Source organism: Cibotium barometz, chromosome 17 (genome assembly GCF_041138505.1).
Source record: "Cibotium barometz isolate CiBa-2024 chromosome 17, ASM4113850v1, whole genome shotgun sequence".
NCBI classification, from domain to species: domain Eukaryota; kingdom Viridiplantae; phylum Streptophyta; class Polypodiopsida; order Cyatheales; family Cibotiaceae; genus Cibotium; species Cibotium barometz.
The window spans coordinates 38,127,960-38,148,543 of NC_141062.1; the positions used below are offsets into that span (position 1 = coordinate 38,127,960).

The 20,584-nt window shown below is 46.3% G+C and overlaps 1 protein-coding gene across 1 annotated transcript in view; it reads left to right on the plus strand.

Annotated features, from left to right (window-relative positions):
• Nucleotides 1–20,584, plus strand: part of LOC147629972 (uncharacterized) — a 300,394-nt gene that overhangs the window by 128,600 nt on the left and 151,210 nt on the right. Inside the window, exons 16-19 of the mRNA XM_086811523.1 lie at nt 14,759–15,042; nt 16,017–16,245; nt 16,330–16,554; nt 16,651–16,793. Coding sequence (XP_086667649.1) covers nt 14,759–15,042; nt 16,017–16,245; nt 16,330–16,554; nt 16,651–16,793 — 881 coding nt within the window. The remainder of the gene's footprint in view (nt 1–14,758; nt 15,043–16,016; nt 16,246–16,329; nt 16,555–16,650; nt 16,794–20,584) is intronic.

A 20,584-nucleotide genomic window follows, 5' to 3' on the forward strand; every position in this document is an offset into this window, starting at 1 on the left:
AAGTTGGGCTACAGGACCCCAAATCTGCTGTGCAATGCTGCATCCCCATAGACAATGTTGTACGGACTCAGAATCTGCCGCACATCTAGGACAGGAAGGTGCTACACCGAAAACTGATCTCCATTGAATGGTGGGGAGACCACCATGTAAGAATAACCAAAAGAAATGAGAGATCTGGCTCCTTTTGTATGAGTGCCAAAGTCTATGCCAAAATCTGTGCCGTATCATTGGAGAAATATCATAGCTCTCCCAATGAGGCTTGAGAGTAGGGATCCTATGCATCTCTGGAGTGAGGAGAAGCCTAGCATTCTGAACAGTGAAACTGAAGAAAAGAAGACTTTTCAAAGGATCGAAGGCATTAATCCACTCCCACTCTCCTGGATCCCACTCAAGATATCTGATAGGACTGCCACCATATAGCCACAAACACCAAGAGCCATGAGTCACTATCTGAGGAGAAGGGTCAATGAACTAGTGCTTCCTCGAGCGACCAACAAGCCTCACTGGACGAAGCCTAGTATTTGGGATGATCTCCTCCATACTACATCTCCTCAATCTCCCACCAGCCATGATAGAATAAATGAGGCAATCTGTATCCTCCTCGCCCAGGAGAGCAATGACCTGCAGAGGTATGCCTATCCTCAAAAAAACTCCCAGCCAACTCTGATGATAGTCTCCGTAAAAGGTCCGAGAAAGCCACTCATGCGGAATAGCTACATCAATCTGATCAATACGAATGTGAGAGCGCCAAGATGTTTAGTGGATGCAACTCTCCGATCCTCCGAAAGACTCTTAAAGGTCTTCCAAGCAAGAACTGTGTATGCGCATCTCTCCCATCCTGACCATTGCATATAACGAGATGCACCAAGTGGTCGACCAGCCTCATCCCTAATGAACTCGTTCCACATAATAGGTTGTCGGTCAACCTCGTCCAAAGACCTAGGAAGCCTTTGTTGCAAAAAATATCTCATGCTTCTCCATGCTCTGACAATGGCTGACGGGAAGATGGTGCCCTACTATCAGGCTCTGTGAACAAAAAACGTGTGCTGGGCATCTAGTCTCTCCCGACCCTGGGTGTACATTTGGAAATCTGAGACGAGAAAAAATCCTTCCAAGGCTCAGTGCCTGGTAGGAAACCTATGACGACAAGTTTGCAAAGCAACGCCCTGCATTGAACATCCAGATTGATAATATTCAAGTCCCCCTCTCGTTTGGGCTGAATAAATGTGAGCCAAGCTACCCTGGCACAAGTGTCTGAGGTGCCATCCAAGCCCGACCAGAGAAAATTGCGGATCAATCTCCACAATTGGCCAATGAACGCACGAGAGAAGCACCAACAAGAGGCAATAAACCAAGCTGAGGCAAGCAAAACGTGATTAGCCACCAGAGCTCTGGAGGCTAAATCTAATCTCCTGGAGCTCCAATGGAGGAGCTTCGTCCGGATACTCATAAGTACCGGAGCAAACTGCTCTGCAGGAGAAATATCAATCCCAACTCGGCATCCCAAATATCTAGCACTGCATCCTCTCTTGATCCAAGTAAAACAAAGCTCTGCACCCCAAATATCTAGCAATGCATCCTCTCTTGATCCAAGTAAAACCAAGCTCTGCACCCCAATCCACTCTCGGTGAATCACTAACCCAAAAACTAACAGATTTGTGCCAATTAATGAGTGCCCGTGCTGCCAAACAGAACTCCTCTAGTGCCACCCGAAAGGAACATAAGCATATATGTGAAGCCTCCGAAAACAGGACTGTGTCATCAGCTAACTCAGAGTCAACCAACTCCTCATGACTACGAAGAGGCAACCTCAATCCTGAAATACCAGCAGTGGAGCGGAGAAAGATGCTCATGGCCTCTGCAACTATGATATATAATAAAGGGGCTAATGGGCAGCCCTGTCGTACAAAGCAAGAAATCTGAAACCGCTCTCCTCTATCACCACAAGCAAGAACTCTACTATGGGCATCACGATACATGCATGAAACTCCCTTGATCCATCTCTGAGAGAAGCCCATATGACTAAGAGTACCCTCAAGGAAGTCCCAATCCACTCTATCATAGGCCTTCTCGAAATCCAAGAGCAGAATGGCTAAGGGCTGATTGCTCGCTTTAGCCCATTCGACGGCCTCCCAAAACGAGAAAATGTTATCAAAGATGCTCCTGCCATGTAAGAATCCATTCTGGGTATCATGAATAACATCCTGCAAAATTGGATGCAACTTGATGCTCACTGCCTTAGCAAGAATCTTATAGGTAGTCCCAAGTAAGGTGATAGGTCTCCACTGGCCAACCAATGTCTTATCCCCGCTCTTAGGAATAAGATAAATAAGCCCCTCAGTGAGAGAAGAAGGCATAGAACTTGTGTCCCACATCTCCTGCAAAGCCGATGTGATCTCAACCCCAATCTCATCCCAAAAAGTAATGAAAAAAACAGGGGAGAGGCCATCCTCGCCTAGACACTTACCATGAGGTAAGGCATGAAGAGCATGACTGAACTCCTGCATAGAAAAAGGGGCATCCAGAGCGGCACACATCTCCTCAGTGATCAAATGTGGCAACGCATTCCAAACCTTCCTCTATGCCCTGTGTCTCAAATTCGAATGCGGCTCAGCACACTAAGAAGCTGGCAATAGAAATCGGTGGCAATCTGTCTAACCATAAATGGATCTGAGTGAAGAGTGCCATGTGAATCCTGCAACTGCCTGATACTATCTCTGGCATGAGATGGGCCATGCGAAACAAAGAAATGTTTGTTACATCTGCCACCCATCTGTGTCCAAAAGGATTCCTGGGCATGGAAACGGTACTCCGCGTGCTGCTCAAGAGAGTGATGAAGTTCTGTCCTACCAATACATAAAGAATCTGCAACCCATTGAGCATAAGGATGTTTCTCGTGCTCTTTGTGCAAGGCAGCCAATCTACGTCTAATAGCCCTTTCTAAGTCCAAGGCCTCTTGCCTCTTAGACAGGGCACATGTGTGATAAAAGTCACTAATATCACAGAGAGCAGAGGCCAAGCTTTGAGAGGCCTGTAAGAAGTCATGAGATCTCCAAATATCAAGCATATGACGCGATAGCTCTGCATCTGAAAACAAATGATCAGGGATGCGTACATGGGGTGCTGATCCATGGTAATTCGGATCTCTAATACATAAAATCATTGGGCAATGATCCGATTTGGAGGTGCCTGTACCAATAAAAGAATGTCCACCTGTGTCAAGCACCCAATCATCCACATAAAATCTGTCTAACCGTGCATAGATACATCCTACATCTCTTCTCCTGTTAGACCATGAATAAAGAAGAGTGCATGAACTCCTCAAAATGTCATCCTCATGCCAACAATCTCTACCATGAATGGAGAGTATAAACCTCTCCCAAGACGCTCTTTCAAGAGGATGCACCAAGCCCTCATCTCCACCTCTTTTATCCGTTGGCATCTCAACCATGTTAAAATCCCCACCAATAATCCAATGGTCAGCAAGAGGCATCAATGTAGTGAGAGATTTCCATCCTTCATGGTCTTCAACCATCTCCACCAGTTGGACGGTTCTAACACCCGTAAATGCCCCCCTGCATAGGAGCATGGCCCCTCGATCTGGGACAATCTCTAGCAATGTGACCCTGTCGAGGACAAATCCGACACTGGTCAGGTCTGCCTGCAATCTCCATCCTCTAGCGGAAATGAGATCCATCAGGTCTCTCAAGCATAACATGATCTTCAGTAATCGATGGATCAAGAACAAGCACAAGGACCCGGGGTACACCATCAAGAGTGGCGGTAACGGCCGCGGACGAGAGCTCGGGAGGATTGGTACCTCTAGAACTTTGCCAAAGGATGCTCCTATGGAAGCTAAAAGCTTCCAATAGGACCGAGGAAGAGCAGGGAATCATAGTGAGACCAGGGTAAGGCACTGATCCTCCACTACTAGATCAAAGCCCACCTGGTACTGAAAGAAGAAAATCTTCCTAGGACCAAGAGGAAAGGGGCTGCTAGCCAAAGCCTAAGAAGTAGCTTCTAAAGAATGAAAGTCCACTTGGAAGAAGCCTCGACCAAGTAAACGAGTATCCTGAAAGCGCACAATTAGCTCCGAAGGGAGAGCTGCTAGAAGCCATTCACGGGCCTGCGAACGAGAGGGGTGGGAACCATAAACTCTCACAACAAGGGTAGTCTGGACCTCAAGGTCAATGTCGTGCTGAAGAGAGGTGAGCTCGTCTTGTGAAAAATTGATGATTCTCCCGGCCAGTGGGGGTGATGAGAGATTGGCTGCGGCAGAAAAAGCCATAAGACCAATCAAGAAAAGTGGGCGGCCGACTTGAATCCAGATAAAATAGCTGTTGGGAAAACGGGAGCAGAGGAAGGGGGGCAAAGGCAGGAGCACATGGGGAAGCAAGGGCAAAGGGGCAGGCGGGGACTGAAGAAGGCGGGGGTCAGGCTGCAAAGGGGGAGGCGGGGCAGCAAAAGGGGTTCTGGCGGGGGTAGGAAAAGGGGCAGGCGAGGGGCAGTAGAGGGGTTGGCGGGGCTTGAAGAAAGGCTAGCGAAGGGCAGGCGGGGACTGAGGAAAGGCTAGCGAAGGCTGTAGAGGGACAGGCGGGGGGTTGCAGAAGGGTAGGCGAAGGCAGCAATTGGGCAAGCGAAGGCAGCAGAGGCAGGCGGGAGCAGCAAAGGAGCAGGTAGAGGCAACAGAGGGCAGGCGGGGGCAACAGCGCAGGTTCACGACTTCAGCACGTACCACTCCTCAATTTCTTACTGTGGAGTTTTTCCTCGTGTTTTGGTCATATCTCAAGGTTCCAGTCACCTACATAGTGAATAAGGCCTTCAGGAGAAAAGTGTGAAGGAAGGGCTAATCAAACTGATTCCGAAACAGGTGGCCTGCGAATGTTTTTCACATTGGAGGCCAATCACCATGCTTACAGTCTTGTATAAAATCATAGCCAAAGTTGTGGCAATGAGAATGACTCCTTTATTGCAAAATGTGATTTTCCCCAGACAACATGGCTTTAATAAGGGGAGATCCATAATTGACAACATGGCTTTATTATGCTAAAGCTTTTCTATGGAAGAATAAGCAGGGCAAGAGACCATGTTCCTTCCTGGCATGGCAGAAGGTGTGCAAACCCAAGAAGGATGGGGGAATTGGCATCCCAGACATGGAAACACATGCAATGGCGAGAATGCCAAAAATGTTGACTTCCTTTCTACAGCAGAGTCAACCTTGGACTAGGATGCTTAAAGAGCTTTCTCTGTATATGACTGTGAGTTGGCAAGGAAAATGGAGGGGACTCTCTGGGATTGATAACATTTTTTTCCATGCTCCACTTGTCTTTAAAAATATGGCCTTTGCTGAATTTTTGATTAGGAAATGGAAGAGGATCATTCCCCTCATTCAATGGCAAGGATCTCCCAGAATCACGAGAAATTCACTATGCATGTATAATATTTGGTGGTCCCTAGTTTTTTTTCCTCTGTTAGCCCTCATTGAGCCCAAAGTGAGCAAAAGACTCAACAACAGAGGGATAAGCAGATTTGAGGGTTTCTGGGATGGTCCTCCTCTGGGGTGGAGAGATGATGAACAGCTATCTGTCATGTATGGTCTCTCAAGATTTGATAAGAATCATCTGCATGTAATTATTGGTAAGCTCAAGACGCTAACTATCAATACTTTTCAGCTCACGGAAAGGTGGATCAAAGATTGGGGGTGGATAGATGGACTTCCCCTTGGTCGGGAATCAACTGTCAAGTTTTATTAGATGTTAATGCAAGAGAAGAGAGATTTTAAACATCTCAATACAATATGGAAAGTAGCTTGGCCGGACAAATGCTGGGAGTCCAGATGCAGAAGAATTTGGGGATCCAAACTGCCAACACATGCTCAGACTTTTTTGTGGAGAATCATGGTTGGGGCTCTTCCGTTAGGCTGTAAGCTAATGATCAGAAATATGGCCTCGGGGATATGCCCAAGATGCAAAGCAGCCATCGAGGATTTCAAGCATGCCTTTTGGGATTGCCCGGCATTAAGATCTTTTTGGACACAGCTCTCTAAATGGGGGGGGTGGGGACATTTTTGGGCTGCAATGTACATGGTCCCATTGGGTTTTGGGTAAAAAGATTGGTCCAGCAGAGGAGAGTAATAGCCTTTTTGGATTTGCAAGATTTACATGCCTGTGGGAGATTTGGTCTACGAGGAACACTCTGGTCTTTATTAATGATGGCATGCAAAGTGTAGATTCTAAGAAAGTTATCTTTTTAGTGAAAGCTTACATTGCTAGTCTGGTGAGTGTAAACAGATGGGAGTCAGATACAATGAAACTACTCACTAAGAGGATATTGGATTGAGCAGTTTCTGTGGGTAGTTCTTCTCTTGATTGTTTGAGAAGACTAACCCACAGTTTATATGTACTCTTTTCATATTATTAATATAAATACATCTTCACTAAAAATAAATAAAACACTAATAAACGAAAATGGTTTATGCATCCTATATATCATCTAGAAGCTATTGAGGAGTGCCACACAATTCTTCACGGTTGAACTACAAATCTGTCAATTGTGATCATTATATCAGTGAAATCTCCTCCTTAATGATCACCTTATTCTCTTTGTCACTATCAAATCTCTGAAGTACTCAAACTTCACTTTTTCAAGAGGTTTAGTAAGTAGATCTGCCACTTGATCATCTGTAGAACAATATATCAGCTCCACTTTCTTTGCCTGCACTTTCTCACAAATGATAATGAATTTCAATATGTTTTGTTTGAGCGCGAAACACTAGATTCTTTGCAAACTGGATGCAACTTTGATTGTCACAATATATGAGACTTGGCTCATTTTGAATCAACATGAATTCTCTAAGTAATCTTCTCAGCCATACAATTCACAACTGCATTCTTTGCCAAATTATATTCAGCCTCCGTAGAAGATAATGCCATGATTGATTGTTCTTACTTTTCCATGAAGAGAAAAGATATAGGCTGAGATAGACTTTCTATCATCCACATGTGTTGCCCAATCGACATCAGAATATCTTGACATAACAAGATCAATGCCAAAATTATATGTTCCTTTTAATTACCTCAAGAGGTTTGGCTGCTCCCTAATGACAAGCTTTCGGATTAGCCATGTGTTGAAACTTGACTAAGCTTGCTCACTGCATAAGAAATATCCCGCCGTGTATGTAAATGAGACTTCCAATGAACTGCCTGTATAAAGTTCCATTTGCATTGTTGTAGTTGAGAAGACCCATTGTCTCTCACCATACTTGGCACCAATATGGATGGAGCACATAAAGATTCACACGCCTCTTTATGCATGCTTGCACTTGGGGGTTTTTATTTTTGTTATTTCCCATTTCTAGGCTCCAGGATTGTCCTCGGTCAGCTTGTAAGTAGGGGAGAGAACTCTTGGGGGATTTTCTTTTTGTTATTTCCCATTTCTAGGCTCCAGGATTGTGGTCAGTCAGCTTGTAAGTAGGGGAAAGGCCTCTTGTTGCATCACTCTAGCTATACTCACGTCCCACGCCAAGGAGCTAGAGCTCCCTTGGCTTTTATGCATAAAAATATCTCCAAACTTGCTCTCTGTTTGTTTTGTATCTTATCTAGAAGGTTGCCTTTAGAAAAAACAGAATGATTCTGTTTTAATCTTTTTAAGGCAAAAAACCCCAAAAATAACGACTTGCGGTTTTTGGCTGCCTAGTGTAGTAGGGCTGGCTACCCGACACACTACATGGTGGATCTTCTCTGGACAGTACGTCCCGCAAGACTCTGGAAGGAATGAAAACACTTTCACTACTTAGAGAACACTTATACATGTCCTTCACTATACCGTGCACACTCAACAGAGGTCATACACGGCATAGCTCAAATATTGTATCTCCAAACAGTCACCACCGTCCTTGGGAATCAAGTGACTGAGCCCCTCCAAAAGCTACTCGAGCATGAGGCCAGTGATCATGGTCTCATTGAAGGCAGCCCAAAAGCCGTCTCCATGAGGTCCCAATGACGAAGGAAAAGGGAAACAAGGAGTCTGTCTGCTCGGAGGCACTTTTCATGAGGCAAGGCTTGGAGGGTGTCACTGAGCTTGTTTTTTTTTTTTTTTTTGCAAAAAAAAGGAGACTTCTATCAAGTATGAAAATTTTTTACAAAATGGAGATTTCACACCAAGCAAGGTGGAGATCTCAACCAATCAGGAGCCTTGTGCTGCCAATAGGGTCCCAAATGAGAGGATGTGAAAAAGATACCAATGTCCTACTCTCTCATAAACTGGCAACGCTTCCTCTCCGCAGCCCTTGAAGATCCCTGGATTCTGGCCCAAGTAGCCATAATGGTGTGAATAATATCACTCCAAATCCTTCAAAGACACTGAGAAACAAGAATGGGAGTACCCTCAATGGCCTCAGTGCATCTAGCCTTCCAGATATTCCAGGCTGAGATGCTAGCAATAATCTCCCAAGAGCTGTCTAACCTCTGTGCCGGAGGGACAAAGTGTGAAAGTGGCAAATCCTGAAGACAACACTGCCGAGCAACTCCTTGCCTAACCATAATGGCCAAGCTCCTGTCAGTCCCCTCGAATCTCAGCTGAGGCCCAGACTGTGTCAACCAAATGATAGAACCAAAAGAAATGATAGCATCCCTCTTACTCCTACCAAAGAGGTGTGCAATCATAGACCAAACCCTCTGTGCTTCCCTGCATTCCCATAAACAATGGTAGACTCACTTTGAAACTCCTGCACATCTAGGGCATGCTGCGCAAGCACCAGTAAGAGACCTCCACTAATTGGTGGCCAGACCACCATGAAGAGAAACCCAAATAAAGGAGGAAATCTATGGCTTCCTATAAGAATGCCACAATCTCCACGAAAATACCCTCTGAATGTCAGTCGAAATGCCGTAAGATTCTTAATGGGGTCTAAGAGTAGGGACACTCTGAATGTGTCCCAAGATAAGATGTCTGGCATTCTAAAAAAAGGCATGCTTTTCAAAGGGTTACAAGCATCCTTCCACTCCCACTCACCGGGGTGCCAATGCAAATGTCTGATAGGGAAACCACCATACAACCAAAGGCTCACACCCTCTGTGATCATCCCTAGGAGAGGGGTCAACAAAGACATACTTCCCTAACCTGCCAACAACTTTGACTGGACGAATCTGGGGGCCCTCAATAAGGTCCTACACGTCACATCTCTCTAGCTGCTGCCATCCATCTTGTACAGAAAAAAAGACTAGTACATCATCCTCCCTAGGCAAGGGGAGACCCATAACCTGAAGAGGAACACCTGTCCCTAGAAATAACCCCAAACCAAGAATGATGACGGCCTTCCAAGAAAGATCCAGTCATCCAGTGGTTGTGGGAATGGCTGCATCAATCTGTGCAATCCTCCGGCTAGAGCCTCTCAAATGCTGCATGAAATCCAATCTCTGCACCTCGGTGAGGCTCTGAAGCCTCTTCCAAGCCAACATTGTGGGACATAGGGTCTCCCAGCCAGCCCAAAGAATATGCGTAGCTATTCCAAGAGGCCTACCATGCACATCTAAGATCAAATCATTCCACAGAATGGGCTACCGATTAGCTTCCTCCACTGAACGCGGGGGGATGTGTACCAAAAAACTCCACGTAGTCCCAGGTCCGTAGGAGGGACCTAACCAGGGGGGATGAAGGGGAGCGGTGAACTACATCCGAAAAAATAAAGCGTGAGTTGAGAGTCCAGGCACCTCCGCGAATAAGGACACACTTCGTGATTTGCTGCATGAGAAAGTCCTTCCATGGCTCAGTGCCTGGAAGAAAGCCCCGAACAACAAGCTTACAAAGCAAAGCCTTACATTGCACCTCAGGGTCAATGATATTCAATCCCCCTTCCTGCTTAGGCTCTAGAGGCCAAGTCGAGCTTCCTCCTACTCCAGTGATGAAGTTTGCTTTTAATGGTTAAGAGCACTGGAGCAAACTATTGTGCAGGGGAGATGTCAACGCCCACCTGACAACCAAGGTATCTGGCAGAGCATCCTCTCTCAATCCAAGTAAAACCAACATCTGTACCCCAATCTGCAAGAGGAGAATCACTGATCCAAAAACCAACTGACTTATGCCAATTGATAGTAGCTCCTGCTGCCAAACAAAAGTTCTCCAAGGCTGTCCGGAAAGCACATAAACAAGCATGTGAAGCCTCAAGAAACAGCACTGTATTATCTGCTAACTCAGAGTCCAAAAACTCTTCCTCCGTGCATAAAGGCAGCCTGAGACCCACAACACCAGGGGCAGACCGAAGAAACCTGCTCATAGCCTCAGCTACAATGAGGTACAGTAAAGGGGCGAGGGAATAGCCCTGCCTCACGAAACGAGAAATCTGAAAACGCTCGCCGCACCCCCCACAAGCTAAAATAGTGCTATAAGCCTCCCTGTATAGGCATGACACCCCTCTGATCCAGTTTTGGGAAAACCCCATGTGTGCCATAGTGCCCTCCAAAAAATCCCAATCCACTCTATCATAAGCTTTTTCAAAATCAAGCAAAAGAATGGCAAGAGCCTGCTGACTAGACTTAGCCCACTCGACAGCTTCCCAGAAAGAAAAGATGTTATCAAATATACTCCTTCCTTGGAGGAACCCATTCTGTGTATCATGGATAGTCCTTTGGAGAATCGGGTGCAACCTTATACTGAAGGGTTCAGCTAAGATTTTATATGCAAATCTAAGGAGGGTGATGGGCCTCCATTATTTGATGTCAGTCTTGTCCCCACTCTTGGGGATAAAGTGAATCAGCCCCTCCGTGAGGTATGGCGGCATGATACCCAACAACCACATTTCCTGAAGGGCAACAGTGATAGCATCTCCAATATGATCCCAAAAAAGAACAAAGAAGGCGAGAGAAAGACCATCATCCCCTGGGCACGAACCACTGGAAAGAGCATGCAATGCGTGAAGGAGTTCATCCTTCGAGAAAGGGGCATCCAGGGAAGAACACAAAGAATCTGTAATGAGCCTCGGCATGCACTCCCAAACTTTCTGCCGTGCCACATCTCTCTGAGGAGAGGGCACCTCTGCAGTCAACAAACACCAATAGAAATCTGAAGCAATACCCCTCACCTTATCAAGCTCAATCTGAACCTCACCCTGTGAATCCTGCAAGTACCTCACAGAATCCCTGCTATTGGAAGGCCTATGTGCTGAGAAAAACTCTTTGTTGCATCTGCCACCCATCTGAGTCCAAAAAGCCTTGTTCGCATGAAACGCGAACTCAGCCCTCTTGTCCATGGCCAACTGCACCGCTGCTCTAAGTGTGGTCAAGAGGTTTGTAATCCAAGACGCATGTGGATGCTTTTCATATTCCCTCTGAAGTGCAGCAATCCTACGCCTAATAGCTCTCTCCTTGTCCAGAGCCTCCTTCTTCTTGGACAAGGCAGTGCTATGGTAATGATGGTTGGTCCTCTCAAGAGCCAGCGCAATATTATGACGAGGATCAGGACCGTCACAAGATCTCCGTCTCTCTCTGATCTCAAGGGAGATGTCAGCATCTAGATAAAGATAGTCAGGGATACAGACACGGGGAGAGGCCGAGCGAGCCCCAGGCTCCCTAACACACAAAACGATGGGGCAATGATCGGATTTGGTGGTGCCATGCATAATAGCAATGGTGCCTCCTCTTTCCAAGGACCAATCATCCACATAAAACCTGTCCAGACGTGCCAAGATGCTCTCATCCCCCCTCTTGCGGTTATGCCAAGAGAAAGAGAAGGTGTTTGGCCTTCTCTACAAGTCATCCTCAGTCTAGCAATCCTTGCCAAAAAAAGAAAGCGTGAACCTCTCCCATGAGGTTCACTCCGAAGGGTGTAAACCCCCTTTCTGTCCACCCTTCTTGTCAGAAGGTTGCTCAACCATATTAAAATCTCCTCCTACTATCCAATGATCAACCTGGGGAATGACATTTGTAATGGTGTGCCAAAAGGCCACCCTTTCACCTCACATGTTAGGTGCATAGATATTCAAGATTCCCAATTTCTGACCCTCATGCATGATCAAGATCCACTGCGCTCTAGCAGGGATGATAACACCGTGCCCAATAACATGAGGCATAACAGATGCTGCCACTGAAATGCAAACACCCCCTCTAGTCCCAACTGCCGAGGAGGACTAGAAGGTGTGGCCAGAAAGCATCTTACCAGTTTTGCCACCCTGAGATCTATCCAATTTGTGTTCCTACTTCAAAAGTACATCCATAGACCCTCCTGTAACAGCAGGGTGAAGCTGGTCCTTCAGAAGGCGCTTCCTGGGAAGCCCTCCAAGGCCCTAAACATTCCATGAGACGATTCTCATGGAAGAGAAGAGGGTTTGACCCCCGATCTAAGAAGACGATGGGCAGCCTGAGGACGCCTCTTATATGCTGGAGGATGGGATAATCCAAGGGGCAAAGTCCACTGACATGCCCTTGTCCAAGGCCCTGCACAGTACCTGCATATGTACGAGAAACGTGTTTGCACTGTGGGGCATCAAGGGCAATGGCGTCCTGCTGAAAATCCTGCAATACATGATCCCCACTGCACTGAACATCCTGCATATCGCCCCCTCCAAGTAGAGAGGACTCAACAAAATCATCCTGATCTGAGATATCATCTCTTTGCAAAGATGCATCAGCTGACACATCCCTCTGACCAAAAATATCATCTATCTGTACATGATCCGAGGAGGTCTTCCCATCAATCGCACCAGGGGGGCGGGCGTGTGAGACAGCTCGCCACACCTAGCGGACTGAAGGACGGGAAGGAACCAAGGGAGGTGGCGCCTGAGAAGCACACTTGTGAGGCCTCCTGTGACTCCGAGCCCGAGGGAAATCTCGAGCAAAGTGACCTTGTTGGTGACAAACCCAGAACTGATCGGGTTTACCTGCAATCTCCATATGTTGGTTCAAAGGGCACAAGGGCCCGGAAGCAAAACATAGTCCTCAAAGAGCTCAAAGTCACGGGCAAGAACCATGACCCTGGGGGGACAGCATCCGCTGAGGCAGTGACCACTTGGGTAGAAGATGTCGGCAAGGCGTGGAGGGGGAGCACTTGAAGAACCAGCCCAAAGGCAGACCCAATGGCCTCTAACATAGGCCAATATGCACGAGGAAGACCTAGGAATGTGACAGTAACCGGGAAATGGTTCCGGTCTTCCTCAAGAGGGTCAAAATAGCTAGCAAGGAGAGTAGGAGGGGAAGGGGTGCATACTGGAGACAGCAACAGGAGGAAGAGGGGCGGGTAGAAGCAGGGCGAACAGTGGGGGAGGAAGGATGGGGGCGACAGAGGCGGAGGTTCGGGGAGCTTGCAGGTCGCCGCTCGACTTTTTCAAAATTTTCTGTAAAAACTGTCATTGAGCTCCTCACTCGAGAGGGGGGAGCTCAAAAATCTCTGCAAAGCAGGGGAGACAACCTCTTGTGTAAGAGGGATTTGGACCACTGGCTAGAGTCATGGACTATTGTGATTAGAGATGCTTGGGTTTTTATCTCCTGGATGGTAGGACTCTAAAATGACCACAATTTTTCTCACTACCCAATTCGAATTCAAGGTTTCCTATAGAATGTTGAGATACTACTTCCTTCCTGCTAGCTAGTTCTTTAACCATTCTTCTAGCTGGTTTTTCACTCAAGTTTAATTTTTGTAAACACCTTTGGAGAAAGAAATGAATGGGTACTACCACAATCAATCAAGAGTTGGAATGGCTTACCATGATGAGTGGCTGCGGTTTGAATAACACCAGATTGTTGATTTGGACCTTGGTGTTCTACCACCGCATGGACTGTGGCACATTCTTCTTCAGCTATCTCCAGAGTTGGTTCTTCGCTTATAGCACAAGGGATTTGAGAAACTATTCCGTGGCCTCTGAATTTACAGGCTCAGAGAGTCCATTATCAGGAGCAGACGCCTGATTGGCAGCGAGTCCACACAGAGACAGATTACTGACTTCTTTAGAGGGACTACCCGGGATGACACACAGCTGACAGCCCAGCAGCAGGCACCCCGTGGGACTCTAGTTGAGAGAGCTATCTAGTTGGGCAGATCCAGACGCCCGAGGGTTCGCGGATCCTCACATCGGAGACAGTGCCTACACTGGAGGATTCAGAGCATCATTGCGAGGCATTGGGCTCGTCCGACTAGGCATCTCACTATGGCAGATATCCAGGCCATCCGGCAGAGACCCATGCTAGAGCTCCTAGGATGATTACCACTCCAGCCATATACTGTTGTACTCACTGTCACTTTTGTACTCCCCCATGTTCATGTATTCATGTATCCATGTACTCATGTACCCTATTTTGACTAGTAGCATTAGCTTCCCACTCTCCCTAGTTGCTGCTTCTGGATGCTCCCTACTGATGTATTGTAGGGCTAGATACTTACCTTCAGTTCTTTCTTTTCTTTTCCAAACAGTGTATCAGATGTCACATGGCTGTAACTTTGGTCTCATAGGCCACTTTGGCCTTTTGAAGACGTTAATATAACATTTCATTTCATTTCTCTCTCGGTGCCTCGATCTGGGGGTGAGAGGACCAGCTGAGTGGAGCTCTCTTTAGAAATCTGTGGCAATGGCCCACACGTGAGGGGGATCTGACAAATTCTAACATAGATGTCTGGAATTACTGGTAAACAAAAATATTTAGAGGGTTCTTTATTGCAAGAAACTCTTGCTTCTTGATGGGCTTGAGGATGATCCTAGTAACAAATAAACAAGATTGGGAGTAAGTAACTAGGTATTCTATGAGGCTTGGTAAATGTTTTTCCCCCTTTGCAGGTTCTTGATGAGTGGATAAATTGTCAGCAGCAATGGCTCTACCTTGAACCTATTTTTGGCTCAGAGGATATCATGCAGCAGATGCCCACAGAGGGTCGTAGATTCAAAGCTGTTGATGCATCTTGGAGGAGGATCATAGATAAACTGATAAAAAATCCAGAGGTTCTCGTAGTTGGTACTGATGAAGATCTGTTGAAGAGCCTAAAAGAAGCTAATAAACAGTTGGAAATGGTACAGAAGGGCCTAAATGAATACCTAGAGACAAAGCGGCTAGCTTTCCCAAGGTTCACCTTAATTATTTTAAAGAGTACTTAATTTCATGCAGAACCCTTCTTATCATTATCAGTAAGCTATATCTAATGTGACATTTCATGATATAGTACAATGGCAATCTTTGATTGAAATTTCTGGTTAGTTGAAATAGTGCATTTACTTTTTAATATCCACCAAGTTGTGAGGCTAGCAATTTTATCCCAATTCCTGTTAATCAATGAATGAATAGGTGTTGGGAACGTAAAGTGAGTGAGGTACCTGATTGGGCGTCATCACTTGCACTATACCATGGTTAATGCTTGTGAAGCATGCATCTACATCCTTACTCTCCTGAAACCTGTCAAAATCTTCTGATAGGGCAACCACCATAGAGCCAAAGGTTGTATTTTAGAAATAGTCAATTTTCAAATGCTTGCAGTGTTGAACAAGACTTACATGATGCAGAACAACGCCAATGAGATGCATCCATTCAAAAATCTCTACATGCTTACTCTCCTGAAACCTGTCAAAATCTTCTGATAGGGCAACCACCATAGAGCCAAAGGTTGTATTTTAGAAATAGTCAATTTTCAAATGCTTGCAGTGTTGAACAAGACTTACATGATGCAGAACAACGCCAATGAGATGCATCCATTCAAAAATCTTTTGACTCATTATCAAGCTTATATGGCTATGGTAGCGTCACCATGACTCATTATCAAGCTTACATCGCCATGGTCCGTTGAGCATACCATGATAATGAAATAATCAACCTGAATCCCTAAATAAACTTCATGCATGATCTTGATATGAGGTTCACTCGCACATGCATTTTGTGTGATACTCCAACTAGTCTTGTCATGGATTGAGCATTATTTGAAGATCGAAACACGCTTAACCATGTATGGAACCTTAATGTATCACCCTTACTTTATTTGAAAAGTACTGAAAATTCAAGAAATTATTTCTGATCTCTTCATCTCTTGCTTGTGTATAACACTCCCAGATTTTACTTCCTCTCAAATGATGAGCTTTTGGAAATATTGGCTGAAACTAAAGACCCTTTGAGAGTGCAGCCATTTTGCAAGAAAATATTTGAAGGGATTCATCGACTTGAGTTCCAAGCTGACCTTGACATTAGTGCCATGTTTAGCGAGGAAGGAGAAAAAGTAGATTTTGTAAAATCTTTCAATCCCAAAGATGCGCAAGGTGCAGTGGAAAAGTGGCTCATCCAGGTATAGATCAGTTTAAATTTTTGGCACTGAAACTGTTTTTAAAAACCAGCTACATTGATCATTGTATGAGCTATAATTTATCAGGTTGAAGATGCTATGAGAGAAAGCTTAAAAGATGTAACACTACATGCCTATGAGGCTTATGCAAGGCAAGAAAGGGTTGACTGGGTGTTATCCTGGCCAGGGCAAGTAGTTTTGTGTGGCTCCCAAATATACTGGACTGCAGAGGTTGCTGACAGTATACAGAAAGGAACCTTGCAGTCATATCAGCAGAAATGCAATCAACAACTTCAGTTTATCGTAAATAAGGTCAGATTCCAGTAAAAGATCTTCCTTTTGTGCATGTGTATACTTAGCATGTTTAAAACTATCTTATGCCTATCATATATGGTTTTATCTTCTTAGGTTCGAGGAAAGCTTACAAGTCTTGAAAGGAAAACTATTGGAGCACTTATTGTGATAGATGTGCATGCACGCGATGTGGTGAAAACCTTGGCAGATGCTAACATAGCAGATGAAACGGATTTTGAATGGATAAGCCAACTAAGGTAAATTAGGATCCCTTATATTACCTTCAAGATCAAGAATGGGTTAAAGTGTTGCAGTATTTTTATGTGTAGTGCAAACATAAATTCTGTATAATATCTTCCCAAATGATGCATATTGACTTGGGCTCTCCCAGCTTGCTTGCACATGCCTACCATTCTGGCATGAGTTTTTTTCTTCTTGCCTACAGTTAATGGATTCATTCATATTCAATCGAAGTCTCTTCTTTGCAATAATGAAAATAAAAAAATATAAATTCTGTAAAGGGTTAAAACCCTAGGAAACTCCAATATTAAAAAAATGTGAACTCTGGCACAGGTTCCCAACCCACGAGTCCCACATGCACTGTAATGTCAGAGAGTATTTTGCACTACATTTGAAGACGTACAAAGCTGTGAGAATTAGGAGAAAATGCCTTACCATATCACCTGGGGCATGGCTATGTGATATCAAAATTCCATATGTTTTGTGAGGGCGTCATGTGGAACTACAAGCCATGAATCTAGTGCATGTTCTGAATCTTTATTTAGACCAGGTCACTTAGTAGTGGACTCAGGATGGGTATTATTGGGAACATGATAGTTTAAACGATCATGTACTACACCTCTAAATCGGTTCATTGCCCAGTGGTTTTATGCATTAGAGATCCGAGTCGCCATGGATAAGGACCCCATGTACACATCCCTGATCATTTGTTCTCAGATGCAGAGCTATCACGTTGTATGCTTGATATTTGGAGATCTCGTGATTTCTCGCAGGCCTCACAAAGCCTGGCCTCTGCTCTCTGTGATATTAGTGACTTTTATCACACATGTGCCCTTTCTAAGAGGCAAGAGGCCTTGGATTTAGAAAGGGCTATTAGATGTAGATTGGCTGCGTTACAGAAAGAGCACGAGAAACGTCCTCATGCTCAATGGGTGGCAAATTCTTTATGTACTGTTAGGGCAGAACTTCATCACTCTCTTGAGCAGCGTGCAGAGTACCGTTACCATGCTGAGGAATCCTTTTGGACCCAGATGGGTGGCAGATGCAACAAACATTTCTTTGCTACTCACGGCCCATCTCATGCTAGAGATAGTGTCAGGCAGTTGCAAGATTCACATGGCACTCTTCATTCAGACACTCTTATGGTTAGACAGATTGCCATTGATTTCTATTGTCAGCTTCTTAGTGCTGAGCCTCATTCTGATTTGTGACAAAGGGCACAGAGGAAGGTTTGGAATGCATTGCCACATTTGATCATTCACTAAGGAGATGCGTGCTATTCTGGATGCCCCTTTTTCTATGCAAGAGTTCAGTCATGCTCTTCATGCCTTACCTCATGGTAAGTTTGGAATGAGATTGGGGTTCAGAAGGACTTGTCGAGGGCGATGATGCTCCAAACCATGTTAGATGGGACTCCTATCTCCTGTAGACGTTGTAGGAGGTGGGCTTTTGTTACAGTATCAAAAGCTTGTCGGAAATCCACAAATTTGCAGTAAATCCTCTAATGTCGTGCTCTACCCTCCTTGATGATGGCACAGAGGGTGAAGATGTGGTCAAGTGTATAGTAGCTCCTCCGAAAGCCTGCGTGGCTTGAGGCTGTGCATAGGTATCTCTCTGCAAATCAATTGAGCTCTGCCTCTAGCACCGATCCATAGAGTTTGGCCAATGTGTGGCCAATCATGATCGTCCTGTAATCATTAGGATCAAATGGATCTCCGGTTTTGAGGATGGGGCTGATGGTGTTAGTGGACCAAAGAGGTTGGAAATCCTTCACAAAGGGCTTTATTGAACATTGTAGCAGATCTTGCTGCCCGGCACACTAGGATTTTGTGACACTAACTAAGTTAGGGGTTCACTCTATGGCAGTAGGCCTCCAAGAGTTGCTAGTTGATTAGGGAGATGTGCTCCACTATACACTCACACACACTGGGAAGATACTATGCCTAATGTGCACCGAAGGGAGAGTGACAATGGGTAATTGACAAGATGGCAAACAGAGACACACATCTACAAAGACAATGAGGATCAAGGACAATTGCATTCATCCATTCATCTTCATCCCCTTGGCAGTCCCAAGTTTGCTTATTTATACAAGTGGTTCAACCACTGTGGGAGTAGGTGCATATTGGGTAGGTGCACCGTTTATGCTAGGAAGTGCCCGTAGCCACTGTAGCCACCAAGGGTGCCCACACGGACTGTCCACTGCAACAGCATGACAGTGTCACACTTCCACACCATCACAGTGAGTCAACGGAGGCGCCAAGCATTTGGGTCATCCGAAGCGAAGACGCACCAGCATAACCGACACAAAGTGGTACACGCAACATTGAAGGCTCCAACGGCACCGATTGACACTCCAACGGCAAATAGGAGATTCTAACAAAGGCTACGCTGCCACCTCAAGGCATCCACGAAATATAGGAGATGCCACCGACTCGGCCTCAGATATATATGGCCCCTCTTCCATCTTGGAGGGCATCCCTATCCCAGGAGGACATCCTTATCCCTTTTTTTTTTTTTCTGAAAAGGAGACTTCTATTATGAAAAAATTTACAAAATGGAGATTTCACACCAAGCAAGGTGGAGATCTCAACCAATCAGGAGCCCTATGCTGCCAATAGGGTTCCAAATGAGAGGATGTGAAAAAGATACCAATGTCCCACTCTCTCATAAACTGGCCACGCTTCCTCTCCACAGCCCTCGAAGATCCCTGGATTCTAGCCCAGGTAGCCATAATGGTGTGAATAATATCACTCCAAATCCTGCAAAGACACTGAGAAACAAGAACGAGAGTACCCTCAATGACCTCAGTGCATCTAGCCTTCCAGGTATTCCAGGCTGAGATGCTAGCAATAATCTCCCAAGAGCTGTCTAACCTCTGTGCCGTAGGGACAAAGTGTGAAGGTGGCGGACGAAAACTGGCTCGCTGAAGCTCGCGCTCCCCCCCTGCTCGCGCTACTGCACACCTCCCCCCTCTTCCGCCTTCGCGTTTGCTCACCCCTCCCGCCCCCCCACCTGCATTCGCGTTCGCCCCCCCTCCCCCGCCTGGCTGTCCTGCGCGCCCCAGCGTTGCAGTGCCCACCGCCCCCTGCTCCTTCTCCTCTCCTTCGCGCCCACCAATCTTCCTTTAGCGCCCCCCCCCCCCCCCCCCCCCCCCCCCCCCCCATTCGCCGCCCACTGATTCGCGTTGCTTCCGCCTCCCCCCTAGGGCCCCTTTTTTTGTCTTTGCCGCCATACCTTCCCCCCCTTTTTTTCTGATTTTTCCGTCCCCTGGGTTCCCCCCCCCCCCCCTTTTTTCGTCTTTGCCTTCCGCCCTTGTGTGCAGCTCGGCTCCTGCAGGACTCTCCGCTTCGCTCCGCCTTAGACCTAGATTCAGACTCTGATGGAGGCTCCTCCCGCCCCACCTCAGAGGGACTCTCCCGGAGAGCCCTCGCCCGCCCCTGAGGATACCCCCATCAGGCTTTCTCTTTCTCCAGAAGAGGAAGCGAGCCTCACCGCAGAGGTGGAACGCCTCCAGGCGCATTCCACCATCTGCCGTATAGTCGGCACTCGCCCCAGCAGAGGGGAGATCCGGGATATTCTCCAGGGCCGCCTTCTTGCAGATGTGGGCAAGATCCTGGACGTTCAGCTAACTACCAAATCAAGTTCGAGACTGCCCAGAGTGTGGCCAAGGTCTTAGCCATGAGTCCCCTAGACATCAGGGGTGCTCGGGCATTCTTCAGACCTTCGCAGCATGGCTTTGACCCAGCAGCGGCCGAGCAGGGAGAGCGCCTCTTCCATGTTAGAGGTTGCTTCCCTGGACTCCGCT